General features: G+C 48.3%; 2 protein-coding genes across 2 annotated transcripts; both read left to right on the top strand.

Annotated features, from left to right (window-relative positions):
- The first annotated feature begins 740 nt into the window (after nt 1–740).
- On the top strand, nt 741–4,788 carry LOC105992657 (dual specificity protein phosphatase 13). Its single transcript, XM_013025617.1, has 4 exons — nt 741–975; nt 1,737–1,954; nt 3,670–3,877; nt 4,729–4,788. Exons 1-3 carry the CDS (start codon nt 827–829, stop codon nt 3,867–3,869), a joined length of 567 nt encoding a protein of 188 aa, XP_012881071.1. The 5' UTR covers nt 741–826; the 3' UTR covers nt 3,870–3,877; nt 4,729–4,788.
- On the top strand, nt 4,770–15,488 carry LOC105992656. The gene is made up of 5 exons (XM_013025615.1): nt 4,770–4,929; nt 6,574–6,668; nt 11,612–11,758; nt 13,973–14,193; nt 15,108–15,488. The coding sequence occupies exons 1-5, from the start codon at nt 4,792–4,794 to the stop codon at nt 15,308–15,310; spliced, it is 804 nt and encodes a 267-aa protein (XP_012881069.1). The 5' UTR covers nt 4,770–4,791; the 3' UTR covers nt 15,311–15,488.
- Nucleotides 15,489–16,587: the final 1,099 nt, after the last annotated feature.

The following is a 16,587-nucleotide window of genomic DNA, read 5'->3' as shown; positions in this document are numbered from 1 at the left end:
TTCATGTGTGGATCTCAAGGCCCTGTGCTTTTGTGTGGAAATGGGGAAGCTGAGGAACAGCCTCCCTCATCATCTGGTGATGGTATGATTAACCTTACTCTACAGATGAAGAAACTGAGGTTTATCAAGGTAGCAACATTCAAGGTTCTGATTCCAGGTGAAATATGGATACTGGATCTAAGTAACACCATCTTGTCCTCATCATAGTCTTGTCCTGACTACGATCTTGACATCTTCATAGATGATGGTGACTTTCTGAGAACTATAGAGGTGATATAGGTCATTTGTTGAATGGCAGATGTGTCAGTTGTTTAGCTCCAGGAAAATTTTGCTCCAGAGTGTACTTGTCCTTGGTTGTCTTTGATTGTTCCTTTAGATAACTGGCCCTTGAGTGCCCTAATTGTTCCCTCCAGATAGTTTGCTTTGCTTCTGTAAAATACAATTTTGTTAGGTGTAGTTTCTCATACCGATCATGTGATTTTTGCCTTTATAAGCTTTGTATTAACTGCATACAAGGCTGCAAGGTTTAGGGGTTATGAGTCCACTTGCAGTTCTTGGCTTTCTAATAAAAACTTCTGATTTGACCTCTCAAGGTATGACTTCTGTGTATCTTGCTGATCAAATTTCTGTATAACACAGGTTCTCAGGGAGTTTGGAGATGGAACTGGCTTGAGAAAAACAGGTCTTGTCCTCTCGGGAGGCCCCTGGTACTTGCTGAGTCACTTGCTCCTGTCCCACCTGCTCCTGCCAATCTCTGAGAAGGGGAATGACACTGGAGAAGCAGAGAGGAATGACCACAGAGGTAGAGGGGTGAGCAGACTGGCCCATGGCTGAAGCCTCGCTCCCAGAGCCAAGGGAAGACTTGGAAGCCACTCCTTGTCCCAGTGTCCTGCAGCTAGAGGAGCTCTTGAGAGCGGGGAAGGCCTCTTGCAGCCGAGTAAATGAAGTTTGGCCCAATCTTTTCATAGGAGATGCGTGAGTAGTCGCTGGCACTGAGGTATGGGGTGAGATGAAAGAGAAGTGGCCCTTAAGCTCTTTTCTGGGCATAGGCGTATGTGAGAAGAAGGGATAATTTTTCTATTTAGAGACTCCCATGGCCAGATTTTCTCCAGGACTCTTACACCCCAGACTCAATGACCAGGTTCAGCCACTAGGGGGACAGGATTTTTGCAGAGAGTCCCCAAAGTCCCTGGAATCTTCTAGCTTATCCAGGACAATGAGCTAATCGGTGGGATAGAGGTTAGGAAATAGTACTTAGGGTAGGAGATGAGGATAGACCAAGATCCATCCCTCCACTTTCTGGTCCTAGCCTTCGTCTTCCTGATAGAGTGGGTGGAGAAGCATGACTGCAGGTGAATCAGAGAAGGTGTTACCTCTAAATATTTGCAGATTAGAGTCAGGTATGAGGTGGTGACCAGCAGAGGCTGCATGTGGGATATGTGTGGGATGGCATAGGGCAAAAAGGGTGGGGCAGCCCTGTCCCAGGGCTGAAACAATCCCTTTTCTCTGGGCTGGAGATAGAGCATCTGAGGGAGCAGAGGGTCTAGAGATAACCCCTTCCCACCAGAAAGCTCTGGGGGTAGAGCTGTGGCCTACAAACCCCAGTTGGGGATTGCCAGATTCTAGCTTCATTTGGACCCTTCCAGTTTCATACTCCCAAAGCAGAGAGGAAGCAAAGCTTCCTTCCTGGACCCTACTGATCAGCCAGCATCCAGCGCCCTTCCTGTCCTCCCCAGGGCCACTGCAAACAACCGCTTTGAGCTGTGGAAGTTGGGTATCACCCATGTGCTGAATGCTGCCCATGGGGGCCTCTATTGTCAGGGGGGCCCCGACTTCTATGGCAGCAGTGTGAGTTACCTGGGGGTGCCAGCTCACGACCTCCCTGACTTCGACATCAGCACCTACTTCTCCTCTGCAGCTGACTTCATCCACCGTGCCCTCAACACACCTGGGGGTAAGATCCTTCTCATTAGTGGGGAAGATGTTCTGTTTTCAATCAGTCATCCGGGTTCTCCTGTCCCTGGTCCTTAAAGCCCTCCACTCAGTGCTCCAGCTTTGTGTCAATTCTGGGGCTTGAACTCAGGGCCTCATGCACTTGGTTATTTTACTCCAGGCTGATGCTCTACTACTTAAGCCACAGATCCAATTTCTGTTTACATTGCTGGTTAATTGGAGGTAAGAGTCTCTTGGATTTTTCTGTCCAGGTTGGCTTTGAACCACAATACTTGAATATCAGCCTCTTGAGTATTATAGGCATGAGCCACCAGCTTTAGACCTATGCTCCAGCTTTTTATCTAATCCCATTGCTTTCCAGTTGTAGAAACAGGCTGAAATAACATCATAAATTTGGGACAGCCTTGGGACTGGAAGCTAAATCTCCCAAAGAGCAGAGCAATTCTTTCATTGCTTCACTCAGGCTTGCAGAATCACCATTTGATACCCACATGTTTGCCCCAAGGTACTTACAAATGAAAAAAAGCAAGGAAATTAAATACCCCAGGTACCATCAAGGAGCCAGGAACTCCTGGTTTGTGTTCATCCTGGATGACAACTGTGCCCTTAGTACATGACCTTGGATAAGCCAATATCCTTCTCTGGACTTGTTTCTTCCTCCACATGATGGAAATAAGAAGACTATAACTCATGTTGCTTCACATCCAAAACAATTTGGCATCTTTTTTGTTCTCATCCATTTTGTTCTCAACCATCAGCTATTTATTGAGGATCTTCTTTTTGTTGTTGTTTTTGCTGGTTGTGGGACTTGAATTCAGGGACAGTGCCTTGGCCCTTGAGCATTTTTGCTCAAGCCTAGAGCTCTACCTCTTTGAGCCACAGTATCACTTCCTATTTTCTGGTGGTTAATTGGGGATAAGAGTCACATGGGGACTTTCCTGCCTAGGCTGGCTTTGAATTGCAGTCCTCAGCTCTCAGCCTCCTAAGTAGCTATGATTACAGGTGTGAGCCATCAGCGTCTGGCTTATTGAGTAGCTTCTGTGTGCCAGGCCACTAAACTAAATTCTGGGAATCCAGACTTAACCTTAACCCTCATGGAACTTGCCAGTCATATTGTATAATGGTGGTACTGATATGAGAGGGCTCATGTGAACACATGTGCTACAGGAACACAGCCCAGAGGATCAGAGAGACAGGGATACAGGGACTTCCCTCTTAGCAATTTCCACTTAAGCCATATGTAAAAATGAAGAGCTGCTCTGTGATTCAAGTGATACATGAGCAGTGAGGAAAGCCTGTGGGAGGAAGCCATGTCTCAGGCTGAAGGATTTAATCCATTTGATGGATTAGTAGTAGAAGTGTTAGTCAGACTAGGGGAAACATTTACCAGATAGTAGGAATAGCATGTGGTAGGACTAGAGGTCAAGGACCATGACAGCTTCAAAGGACCAAAGGCAAGTCTGTGTTGCTCATGCCGAAGGCTGGGAGTTCTCTGAGGTGATGATGCTCGGTCATATGCAGAGTCCTGATTGCATCCCAAGATAAGTCAAAACAGGTGATGGTTTACCTATTTGAGAAACTAGGAAACTGAGGCCCAGAAAAGCTAAGTGACTTGCTCAGGGTCTCAGAGTGTACTGAAGGCAGAGTCAACCATGGAACTTGGGTCTCCACCCGAGCCAATGGGTGGGTCTTTCACTGTGATGTCTTCTTCCTCAGCCAAGGTCCTGGTGCACTGTGTAGTAGGCGTGAGCCGCTCTGCCACCCTGGTTCTGGCCTACCTCATGCTGTATCAGCAGCTGTCCCTGCGCCAGGCAGTGGTCACTGTGAGGGAGCACCGATGGATCTTCCCCAACCGTGGCTTTCTCCGACAGCTCTGCCAGCTGGACCAGCAACTGCGGGCCACAGGCCGGAGCTGAGGGGCCAGGTAAGGAGGGACACAGGGAGGTGAAGCTGTGTGCTGCTGGCAGTGAGAAGTTGGCTGAGAACCTGGGCAGGGGATGTGTGATGGGTTTGGCTGGCAGGGTTGAGTGTGGCTGGAGGTGAAGGTAGAAAGGGTTCCTTCCTGGTCCACTCCTCAAGCTTTAGTCTACCCGAGGTCTCATTTGGGCCTGGTAGGACCCCTGCCTAGTGTCTCTCGAGCCCACCAGACAGAAGAGGAAAGTGAAGAAGGGTTGGGGTGGGCCTTTCAACCTGCTTTGGGCCACCATCACTTCCCACTAAGGGAAAAGCCCAGACAGGCTGGGCCTGTGGTATAGGTGAGCAAGCTCTCTGGTATAATGACCAAGAGGGAACCTGTACCCATTGGGAATGGTAAGTTCCTAAGCCTGCTCTGTCTCCACAGGACCAGATTAAGAAAATTGGCAGAGCAGCAGATCTCTAATCATATCTAATCACCCTATTTCCCTAGCCTGGAGCCTAACACACCCTGACCTCTGACTTCAGCATCTTGCCCATCAGGCAACTGGTAATTCATCGGCTGCAGCATTGCACAACCTGTGGAAGTGCCATCCAACCAATTGTGTCATTGGAGCTCCCAAGAGTGGTTCAATGCACAGCCTATGCAGCTGTACCCAGCAGGGATAAAGATGAGGGGGCTGTGGAGGGAGGATCTTTCCCTCCATAAACCATGGACACCAAACTTACCTCATCTCTCCTTGTACCTACATGCCCTTGCTTGACTTTACAAACAGGATTCAAGGCAGAAGCTAATTTATGTGAAAGCCAGCCTAGGCCTTTGTTTACGAGCTTATAACAAAAACTCTATCGCTCTTCCAGAGACAGCCCTTATTCCTGGCCATAGGGCTCTGCCACTCTGCCGCCCTGGGACTGGCCCTGCTGATGCTGCTGGAGGCTCTGGCCCCAGTGGATGCCCAGAAGACAGTGAGAGCCTGGCATGGGGCCCATTCTGGAGCCCACTACTCCATCCACTTCCTGTGTCCTTCCACTCCTCCCAGCCACTGTCTGCAGTCTGCACAGGTGAGAGTCAGCTGACCTCTCAGCCAACCCCTGAGAACCCTTGGCTAGGGAATCCCCTTGTTCCCTAGAAGGAGCATTTTAAATGCTTCTGACAGCCATTGATCACAACCACCTCCCCCACTCTCCTAAGCCCGAATCCAAGATCTTTAAGCTATCCTAATCAGCCTTGGGGAGCCCTTAAAGAACAGCTTCCTGGCCCCATGAGAGAGTAGGGCCTTGGCCAGGGATGTCAGGGATCATTCTGGGACTTGGCATCCTTGAGTGGAGAAAGCATGACACAAAATAAGACTGGTTCTTGGACCAATCTTCTGACTGTAGAATGGCATTGGTCTAAAGTCTGGCTCTGTACCCACTTGTGCCTGGCTGCATTGCCTTCCACCTAAGTCTGACTGATATTGATTTCTGGCCAATCCTGTCTTCTTCATTCCCCAACTAAGGGCCCCTGAGACTAGTGTGACACCAGTGTTACCCATGCCATCAGTTTGTGCATGCTCTGGACTCGGTGTTTCTCAGTCCCCCTCCATAGATCTATCCAACTCTCACTTTCAACCCTGGCTCTGCACAACCCTCAAAGGCCAAGGGAGAGTTTCTTTTCTTTTCCTTTTTTTCCTTTTCTCTCTCTCTTTCTTTCCTTTTCTCCCTCCTTCCCTCCCTCTCTCTTCCTTTCTTTTTCCTCTCCCTTTCCTCCTTTCCCCTTCCTCCCTTTTCCCCTTCCTTTTCCCATTTCCATTTCCATCCCTTTCTTGTGCCATTACTAGGGCTTGAATTCAAGGCCTAGATGCAGGCCTTGAGTTTTTTTTCACTTAAGACTAGCACTCTACCAACTTGATCCATAGCTCTATGTCTTAATCTTTGGTGGTTAATTGGAGATAAGCATCTCATGAACTTTCCTGCCCAGGCTGGCTTTGAATCTTCAGATCTCAGCCTCCTGAGCAGTTAGGATTATAATAGGTGTGAGCCACTGTTGCCTAGACCAAGGGAGATTTTCTTTCCTTCCTTCCTTCCTTCCTTCCTTCCTTCCTTCCTTTCTTTCTTTCTTTCTTTCTCTCTTTCTTTCTTTCTTTCTTTTGTTGGATGTGGGGCTTGAATTCTGGGCCTGGGCGCTGTCCCTCAGCTGTGCAGCTCAAGGCGAGCGCTCTACCACTTGAGCTACAGCGCCACTTCCGGTTTCCTAGTAGTTTATTGGAGATAGGAGTCTCATGGTCTTTCCTGCCTGGGCTGGCTTTGAACCACAATCCTCAGATCTCAGCCTCCTGAGTAGCTAGGATTACAGGCTTGAGCCTGTTTGTCTGGTTTATGTATTTTTCAATGCTGAGATCAAACCCAAGCCCTTATGGGTGCCAAGTAGGTGCTCTACCACTGAGCTAAAACCCCAGCCTACCAAAAGGGATCTTAAGATGGCTTCATCTTTCTTCTTCCTGCCCAGCTGCCCACATCTAAAGATACACATACCCCTGGCAGACCTCTCTGAGCTGATGCCCAGAAAGACTAGGACTGAAGCCTGGACCTGGGGAAGGTGCCTGGCTGAGCATGGCTCTGACCATGATACGGGACCAGTGGACAAGTTGGGAGTGGCAGGGGGAGGATGAAAAGGGAGAGGGAGCAAACAGCATGCTTTATAATTGAACTCAAATCAAAAAATAGAAACAGCATCAAGAGTGCAGACACAGGCGGCTGGACGCTGGCAGCCCAGACTGCTCATCAGAAAAGACCACAGCCTGGGCCAGATACCATCACAGGTGAGTGATTGCTCCTAATTCAGGGGTCCCTGAGCATGTTGGGTAATGGGGTGTACCTTTAAGTGATGGGCAAGTGAGAAGAATGCGTTGGGGACAAATAACTCAGAAGCAGAGGGATGGATGAAGCATGAGAGTCAGAAAGACCTTGCTGTAAGTCTTAACTCTGATACTGATTGGCCATGTGAACTTGAGCATATTGCTTAATCTCTCTGAGCTTCAATTTCCTCATCTATAAAATGGGGATGATATTACATGCCTCATAAGAGCACTGTGAAAATTCAGAGAGAGGGCTGGAAATGTGGTTTAGTGGTAGAATGCTTGCCCAGAATGGATGAAGCCCTGGGTTCAGTTCCTCAGTACCACATAAATAGAAAAAGCTAGAAATGGTGCTGTGGCTCAAGTGGTAGAGTAGTAGACTTGAGAACAGACCCTGAATTCAAGCCCCAGGACTGGCAAAAAAAAGGGGGGGGGGAGAAAATTCCAAGAGAAAACATAAGCATTGAGCTTTGTTTGACATGTAGTATATATTTTCTCAATAGGTAACAAATATAATTGATTTTTTTTTGGTTGGTCATGGGGCTTTAACTCTGGGCCTGGGTGCTGTCCCTGAGCAATTCAGCTCAAGGCGAGTGCTTTACCATTTGAGCCACAGAACCGCTTTTGGTTTTCTGGTGGCTAATTGGAGATAAGAGTCTCATGGACCAGCACTGGTGGCTGTAATCCTAGCTACTCAGGAGGCCGAGATCTGAGGATCACGGTTCAAAGCCAGCTCAGGCATGAAAGTCTGTGAGACTCTTATCTCCAATAAAACACTAGAAAACCAGAAGTGGCAGTGTGACTCAAATGGTAGAGAGCTCAAAAAGAGTCTCATGGACTTTCCTGCCCAGGCTGGCTTTGAACTGTGATCCTCAGATCTCTGCCTCCTGAGTAGCTAGGATTTCAGGGCACCCAGCTAGAATTGATTTATTTTTATTTTTTAGAATTGAATTTTTTTAAATTTATTTATTTTTTATTTGTGAACATACTGTACAGAGGGGTTACAATTACATGGACAGGATAATGTGTACATTTCTTACCAAGCATTGCAGCCTCCTCCTTTGGTTTACCCTTCACATCCCTTCCCAGCCTCCCCCCTCCCCCCCAATCCCAACCCTTCTCCTTCCCCCCTTCCCCCCCCCCCGGGCCGACGTTGTAAAGCTCGTTTTGGACATGACAACTTATACTTCTCTTTGTTGCATCAGGTCCACCTGTATCCTTAAACAACTTTTTTTTCCCCCTCTCCTCCACAAGTTATACTGACATCAAATATAGTGAAAGCAGGGGTTATACTGTGGGGGAGGGACATACAAAGCAACAAAGAGATAGTCTTATAAATGCATTAGAAACACATGCATGATAGAATTGAATTTTTAAATATGATATTGCGGTTTGAACTCAGGGCCTCGCCTGGCACTCTACTACTTGAGCCATGCCTCCAATCCTGCTTTTTGTTACTTAGGAGATGATCCGACAAACTTTTTTTCCCGGGCTGGCCTTGAATCATGAGTCTCCATATCTCAGCCTTCTAAGTAGTAAGAGTTACAAATATGAGCCATGAGCACTCAGCTTGGTGCATGTTGTAATTACTGCTAGAGAAATAAACCTCAATATAACATTGGGAGATACAGACCAAACCTCCTCACCCCATAGGCAAGTGTCCCTTTACCTGGAATATGGCCAAGGCTTGAAAGGGTAAAAGCAATTCTGGTGTTGATGATAATAAAGCACACTATTTATCAGGCATCTAGCGTGAGGGAGATCATGTAGGTAGCACTTTAAATTTTGAATTTTGGAAGGTAGTAGGTCAGAGAAGGCCACATAGACACAAGCAGAAGACCTGAGAATTTTACTCACACCATTTCCCCTCCAAGACTGTACCATAGTACCCACCCGACAGCTGCCTGTCTGTCACTGTTATGGAGATTTCCCCAGTGTCTTCACTACTTACCCTGAGGTCTCTACCCTGGCCTGTTCTGTGTCTCTCTACAAAGAGGGCTGGCAGCTGGGAAAATGTCTCTAGGAGTTGCAGCTGAGGTGGATGGCTAACATCTACCCTGGAGGCTTGGGGTTGGCCTGAGGATAAAATGGCAGGCAGGAGGTCATGTTTGGGGGTGGAGGGTCGGGAATGGGGAAGACAGGCAAAGGGAGAGCAAGCTAGAGAGGAAACTCATATGGAGACAGAAGGCAAGGGTATGTCCTTATAAGCAACAGCAGTGCAGGGTCAGGGTCAATGAAAGGTAGAGCTGGGAGCAGGCCAGCACCAGAATGAGTGGGAGTATAGCACTCAGGGCCCTAACCCTGCTGGACATCAAGGTCCAGCTTCACCCTGCTGAGGCTATACGAAAGTTTAGACAGGGCCCTCTGCAGGTCAGGGCCAGGGGTGGTAGAAACTAGAGGAGCTGTAGTTGAGAATCCCATTCCCTGAGTGCTGCAGGGTAGGTGGGTCTGATTGACAAGGTGGACTGTGACCCCAATGGGCCAGAGCAGTTGGTTGGGGTGAGCATCTGGAGTGAGACTTGAGGGGACATGACCAGGAGTATTCCTAGGTCCAAATAAAAGCTCCATTATCTAGACCAGTGCTAGGTCTTCTAAGAAGCCGAGGCAGCTCCTCATCCCTAACCCCCTGGAAAGAGCAGGATTGGGTACTCAGCCAGAGCCAAGCTGCCTGCTCCCAGGAATAACTGGGGTGTATGGCATCTACTTGGCCACCAGGGGGCGGCCTTACCCCATGACAGGCTCAACAAGCCTGAGCTGAAAGCTTGTGTGGCCCCATCTATTGGTTCCAGCTGAGACTGCAGGACTTCCCTGGATTCTGTCTTTCCCTGGTTCCCACAGCTCCCCTCTCCCTCACTTCCTTTCACAACATAACTCCATTGCCCTCTGCCTGTCCTTACTTCAAACAGATACATCTCTCTCTTGCTGGGGACTGAAGCCAAGAGAATGGAAGATCAGGCAAAGCCATGACCTTTATTTAGCTAATCAAGAAAGGGAAACTGGCTTAGCCAGGGACCAAGACCTGCTCCTGGCCACAGAATCAGTTATGACTGAAATCTCAAGGGACACAACCAGTGTCTCCACCCTCCCTTCAAAGTTCCTCCATCTTCAGAGGGTTACTGGTCAAAAGCCTTCTACCACAGAGACGACAAGGCGAGAGAGGGCCTAGGGTTTGAAAGACCCATTGCTTCAGTCCACAGTAGCCTAGATCTGGTCTTAACATCGCCTCCATGGGCACCTCAAACCCTATGAAGTCCCCTACCTCTATGGTCTCCCCATCTCTACAGGCTTCCCACCCCTGTATGTTCCCCACCCCCACAGGGCTCCATAGTCATCACCTGGAATTCTAAGCGCTTCACAGCATCTGTGTTCTAGGTAGAATCTGACTAACCCTGTTCCGCTCACCTGCTAGTCCTGTCCCTGTACCTAGTCCCCCATTCCCAGCCCCTAGACCATGCCCTAATTAGGTGGCAGGCCATTTAGCCTGCCCTGAGAGGTCACAGTGGGGGATGAAGGGAAAATCTGGATCTTCACTTCCACCCTGCTCACCGGCCCCCCGATGCTGGGTGAGCCTGGCCAAGCCGGTGGCTTCCTGGGTACCCATTTCTCTTTCTGGTCCTGGCACTGCCTACCAGAGGGAAAAGATGTTCTTTCCAGTTTGTAGTTTCCCTAGTTACTGGTTGAGGGAACCAGGGACAGTTGGCCAAGACAAGCCTTCCTTCCAGTCTCGGCACCAGACTCAGGTTTTGGTGCCACTGCCAGCCCAGCCTTGCAAGGTCTCGGATACCCTGAGTCACCTGACTCCAGACATATCCCACCCCACCCGGGTGAGGGCTACGGAGCCACATGGGCCTGAGTCGTGGGGGTAAGAAGGACAAGCCCAGGGCCTGGAGGAAGATGTGTAGCTCAGCTAAGCCGGGGCCCCCTGAGAAGACACAATTGTTAGCGACTGCTTTATGGAATCCCCAAACATGGCAAGTGAAATGTTGGGGCAGGAAACTAGGACTTAGGGGACTGGATTGAAACCCCAGCCCTACTCAGTTACATGACCTTGTGTTGTCACTTAAGAAACCTGGGGGCTGGGAAGGTGGCTCAGTGGTAGAGCGCTTGCCTTGCATGCCTGAGGCCCTGGGTTCGATTCCTCAGCACCACATAAGCAAAAAGAAAAAAGCCGGAAGTGGTATTGTGGCTCAAGTGGTAGAGCGCTAGCCTTGAGCTGAAGAGCTGAGGGACAGTGCCCAGGCCCAGAGTTCAAGCCCCACGACTGGACCCAAAAAAAAAAAAAAAAGAAACCTGGAACTTCGGTGTCCAGCTATAAAACAAGGATACCACAGGGAGGCCTTAGAGAAGGGAGACCAGCTCCTTCAGGATAGAAAAGTTAACAAAGCTCATATCCACTGGCCTGTATCCCAGAGAGGGGCTCTGATCTCATGCACCTGAAAAAGGGAAGTGCTGGAGGCCTGGGTACTAGTCCTGGAAACAGTCGTGGGGGGAAAAGACTTGAGATAAGTTGCCCAGATTGAGGTAGGGGGACTTTGACAGCCTTAGTTATTTGGGGCTTCCATGTCTACAAAGTCCCAACTGACCAGCCACTTAAAGGTTAAGATCTAGACTAGTACTACCACCAGAGAACCCTAAAGTCCCAAAGCTAAAGTTTTCAACATCTGTGGCCCTGGGTAAGGGCTGGAGAGGTATCTGTCCAATGTCATGGCAGTAACAGGGAGTTCTGTTTCCCTTGTTGCTGAGGAGAAGGTTTTAGGTCTTAGCCCAGCTCAGCTGATGAATAACCTCTGAAATCCTTCCCACACCTTCCCAGGGGCCCCTGGGAATAGTATCCTGGGCCTCCCTGTCAGCAGGACCAGCCCTGGAGTACCTGTCTCCAAGCCACTGCAGTGTCCCCTCTGTTCCAGGATGGAGTCACTGCAGAAGTCGAAGATCCGGGGGACCCTCTACCAGCCACCCACACTGGCCTCCCTGCAACGCTTGCTGTGGGTCCGCCGACCCTCCACACTCAATCACATCAATGAGGTCTGGCCTAACCTCTTCTTGGGAGATGCGTGAGTAATATCTTGGGGCATGGTGTCTCCATGCGAATGGCAGCATCAGCCTCTACCTTGAAAGACAGAAATGACACCTTCTGCATCCCACCATCTCTTTCCACATTTTCCTTTCCTCTTCTATTATTGGCACTTTTTTTTTTTTTGTCAGTCGTGGGGCTTGAACTCTGGGCCTGGGGCGCTGTCCCTCAGCTCTTCAGCTCAAGGCAAGCGCTCTACGCTTGAGCCACTTCTGGTTTTCTGGTGTTTTATTGGAGATAAGAGTCTCACAGACTTTCTTCCTGCCAGAGCTGGCTTTGAACCATAATCCTCAGATCTCAGCCTCCTGGAGTAGCTAGGATCACAGGCATGAGTCACCAGCGCCTGGCTATTATTAGCACTTTTAATGGTGGAAATAGAACACAGATGAGGGTGGGCTTGGTGACTTAGGACTGTAATCTTTGCTACTTAAGCCAAGATTGGAAGAATCACAGATCTGATGTGGTGGTCCTTCTGTAATCCCAGTGACTTATATGTCCTTATCTAAAAAAAGTTTGTAGCAACACATTCTGTAGCTTGTGGTTTCACAGGTACTTGATAAGCATAATGGTCTTCCTTTGTTTACCTGTATCTACCAACCACATCTTATTGGTTGCAGAGTATTTCTAAATGTAGCTATACAGTGTTCCCCTTTACCTGTGGGAAGTATGTCACAAGATCTTCATTGGATACCTGAAACGAAAGAGAGTACCAAGTTCTACCTATTCATACATACTTATTAAAAATTTAATTAGCCAGGCACTGGTGGCTCACACCTGTAATCCTAACTACTCAGGAGGCTGAGATCTGAGGATCACAGTTCAAAGCCAGTCCAGGCAGGAAAGTCCATGAGACTTTTGTGAGTGTGTGTATGTCTATCCTGGGCTTAAGATCAGGGCTTGGGTGCTGTCTCTGAATTCTTTTTGCTTAAGGGTAGAGCTCTACCACTTGAGACATAGCTCTACTTCCAGATTTTTTTGGTGATTAATTGGAGATAAGAGTTTCACAGACTTTCCTGACTGTGCTGTGCTTGAAGTGTGATCCTCAGATTTCAGCCACCTGAATAGCTAGGATTATAGAAGTGAGCTACCAGCACCTGGCTTGTGAGACTTTTATCTCCAATTAACCACTGAAAAAGCTGCAAGTGGAGCTGTGGGCTCAAGTGGTAGAGCACTAACCTTGAGCACAAAAGCTCAGGAACAGTGCCCAGGCCCTTAGTTCAAGCATAAGGACCATCATCAAAAGAAAAAAAGAATATAATGAACTAAATTAGACAGGGTAAGGGAGTAACAAAATAGAATGATTATTCTGTTCAGTAAGGATCACTTGAACACTGCATTACCATGACAGTTAAACTGATAGCTAATGGCTTCTAAGTGACTAAAAAATGGAGTAGAATATACATAGTGAACACTATACACAACAGGAAGACTCATATCCGGGGCATGGCTTAGCAGGAGAGTGCAAAATCTAACACATCACTCACAATAGTCAACAATTTTAATTTATGACTTGTTTATTCCTAGAATTTTCCATTTAATATTTTTGGACTATGATTGCTTGAGTAAATGAAACTGTGAAAAACAAAACATTGGAGAAAGGTTAATATTTTATCATAGGATACTAACAGGTTCATACTTTATGATTTTTAGCTGTCTTAAATATCACTTGATTCATTTTATGCATGTCTGTGGGCATACTTATTATCATTTTTTAGGCAAGATTGGGGTCTGAACTCAGGGCCTTGCATTTGGCTAGGCAAGTGCTCTACCACTTGAGCCATACCCCCAGCCCTTATTGCTTAGTTATTTCTCAATAATTACATCCAGCTTTTTATTGGTTGAGATGGACATTTTACCCGCACTGGTCTCAAGCCACAGTCCTAATGTTCACCTCCTCAGGAGTTAGGATTACAGGTATGAGCCTGATCTCAGCCTCATGAGTAGATGTCATGCTTTGATTCTATTCCTTGAGGAATAGTTGGAGCACACAGTACATGTAGTGTTCTATAGCTTTTGGTAAATACAGGCAAACTGCCCTTGAAAACAAATGTTCCTAGAGGAGCCCCTTTATCAAGAGAGTTGACTGGTTCCAATCTCCACCCTTCAAGAGGAACAGTGGGGTGACAGGCAAGGTCCAAGCCAGTCAGAGCTGACCACTGAGATCCTGATAATTCCTCTCATGCCCCTCCTTCAGGTATGCTGCCCGGGACAAGAACCGGCTGGTCCAGCTGGGCATCACCCACGTTGTGAATGTTGCTGCAGGCAAGTTTCAAGTGGACACAGGTGCCAAGTTCTACCGTGGGTTGCCCTTGGAGTACTATGGCATTGAAGCTGATGATAACCCCTTCTTCGACCTCAGTGTCTATTTTCTGCCTGCTGCTCAACACATCCGAGCTGCCCTCAGCTCTCCCCGAGGTGAGCTGCTGGGAAGGCAGTGGGTGGGTGGGGCCAGAGAATGCTAATGAGCTAGGATGGGTGGGTTGTGTAGAACACCAACCCTGTCAGCAACCCTATGGGGCAAATAGCTTCTTCCATTTAGTGTCTCTTCGGGGACACCCTGGAAACTAACAATGTCAGATGGTCAGCAGGAAGAGGGCAGTGGGCAGAAGGCACAAAACCTAGCAAAGACCCCTAGCTGGCTGGCCCAGGATGCAGGGGGAGGGAAAAAGGGGAGCAGTACTAGGGGAAGGTGAAGAAGGGAGGGAAGTAGACATGTAATCTGATGCAAATCTAGGAGGCCCCAGGAGTTCAGGAATCTCCCCTTCCATCTGGTCCCCAATCCCAAAGGATATCAGCTGAAGCAGCCTAGACCAAGAGAAGGGAATTCTGTTTCTCACCTCGATCCTGCTGCTTCTTACTGTCTTTAAGCCAGTCTCCTCTCTGTCCATCTCATTTGCCTACCTGAATGAGGACAGTGTAGGTTTCCCAAGATGCTAGCTAAAAAAGATGGCTATAAGCCAGGGGTTGGTTGGCTCATTCCTAGCTCACTCAGGAGGCTGAAATCTGAGGGTCACAGTTCAAAGGAAAGTCTGTGAGACTCTTATCCTCAACTAACTGCAAAAAAAAAAAAAAAAGAAAAAAAGAAAAAAGCTGTAAGTGGAGCTGCTGGCTCAAGTGGTAATGCTCTAGCCTTGAGCAAAAACAAAACAAATGCTCAAGGGCAGTGCCCAGGCCCTAAGTTGAAGAATCTATGCATGTGTGTGCACGTGCACACGTGTGCACACAAACACACACACATACACAGACAGAGATGGCTACATGTCTCTTTCCCCAAGGCCAAAAGAGGTAGGTGAGGCTGGGGGCTAATGCTGGGTTGGGTCTCCCCACAGGTCGTGTGCTGGTCCACTGTGCCATGGGAGTGAGCCGATCTGCCACAATTGTCCTGGCCTTCCTCATGATCTGCGAGAACATGACGCTCGTAGAGGCCATCCAGACGGTGCAGGCCCACCGAGATATCTGCCCTAACTCAGGCTTCCTTCGTCAGCTTCAGGTTCTAGACAACCGGCTAGGGCGGGGGACAGGGCGGCTGTGACTCAATGAGCAGCCAGGAGCCCTGACCCTCCATCAACACAGTGTGACCCAGTCAGTCTGGTCCTGGGAATGGTTGCCTCTGCTGTTTCCAGAGGCCCTGAGATGTCAACAAGCAGGCTAAGGGGAAGGGAGGGGTTGAGGGACTTAGCTGAGGCAGGGGCAGGGAGAGCCAGCCTGGTAATCTTTAGATGGTGAATCCCCCGACCCAATCCAGAGATTCTTTATGCAAAAGAGAATTCAGTCTGTCTCTATAATAAAAAAGGTTCATCATAATAAACACAGGAGATCTTCTGGTGGTTTGTAGGCCAAGGCTTAATATTCCCAAGGTCTGCAACAATCCAGGTTGCTTTGGCAGCCTACCTAAGGAAGATGTCTAAGTCCGTGCTAAGCCCTAATGGGGGAAGGAGGTCAGGGGCATATCAGTGATATTGGTTCTGGGTGCAAGAGAGAGGATCTGGGGTTCAGGTACTGAGGATTAAATGATTTCTTCTTCATCTTGTCCTGCAACCCTCTCCAAAAGGCAGCTTTGTCTGAGAAAGACCAAAGTTCCACGTGTCACATCTTCTCCATGCCAGTCCTGCCTAAATCCAACTTCAACAACCAAAACTTGTACGTGGAGGCAGCCATTGGCTCACACCTCCCTAATCAGGAGGCTGAGATCTGAGGTTCACAGTTCAAAGCCACTACCAAAAAGTTGGAAGTGGAGTTGTGGCTTAAGTGGTAGAGCACTAGCCTTGAGCAAACAACAACAACAACAAAAAAAAACCCCTCGGGTACAGTGCTCAAGCCCTGAGGTCAAGCCTCAGGACTAGCACCAAAAAGAAAAAGGAAACAACTTGTGCTTGCAGCCAGAGATGTAGCTATGTGCTCGAGTAATTGCTAGCATGCACAAGGCCCTGGGTCCAGCAGCATGACTGCAAAAACCAACAACAAAGCATTTGCTGTGTTCAAATCTTTTGGAGCCAGTCAATGTTTTCATTTACACTGCACTTCTAAAAGGACTGTGCTTCATGTTATACAAACCTCAGAAGTAGAGACATTGATCAAGAGGAAAATGGGGGTGTGTGAGGTGGGGAGAAGTAGACATGCTAGAAGTCTTAGGCCAAGGACTGTTCTGTGATAGGCTAAACATTGAACTCAAGTTTTAGTTTCTTCTCTCATAAAATCAGACCAGAAAGCCACTCTCCAAGTTCCTCACACTCAGAGGTTGTGAGGGTGCAAGATTTCCTCCTTCCTCTCCAGCTGCTCCTGCTTAGCCTTTGTCTCCACTGGCTGACC

The sequence above is a fragment of the Dipodomys ordii genome, unplaced genomic scaffold, assembly GCF_000151885.1.
Source record: "Dipodomys ordii isolate 6190 unplaced genomic scaffold, Dord_2.0 Scaffold86, whole genome shotgun sequence".
NCBI classification, from domain to species: Eukaryota; Metazoa; Chordata; class Mammalia; order Rodentia; family Heteromyidae; genus Dipodomys; species Dipodomys ordii.
The sequence above is the reverse complement of the archived record's forward strand: the minus strand, read 5'-3'. Positions and strand labels throughout refer to the sequence as shown.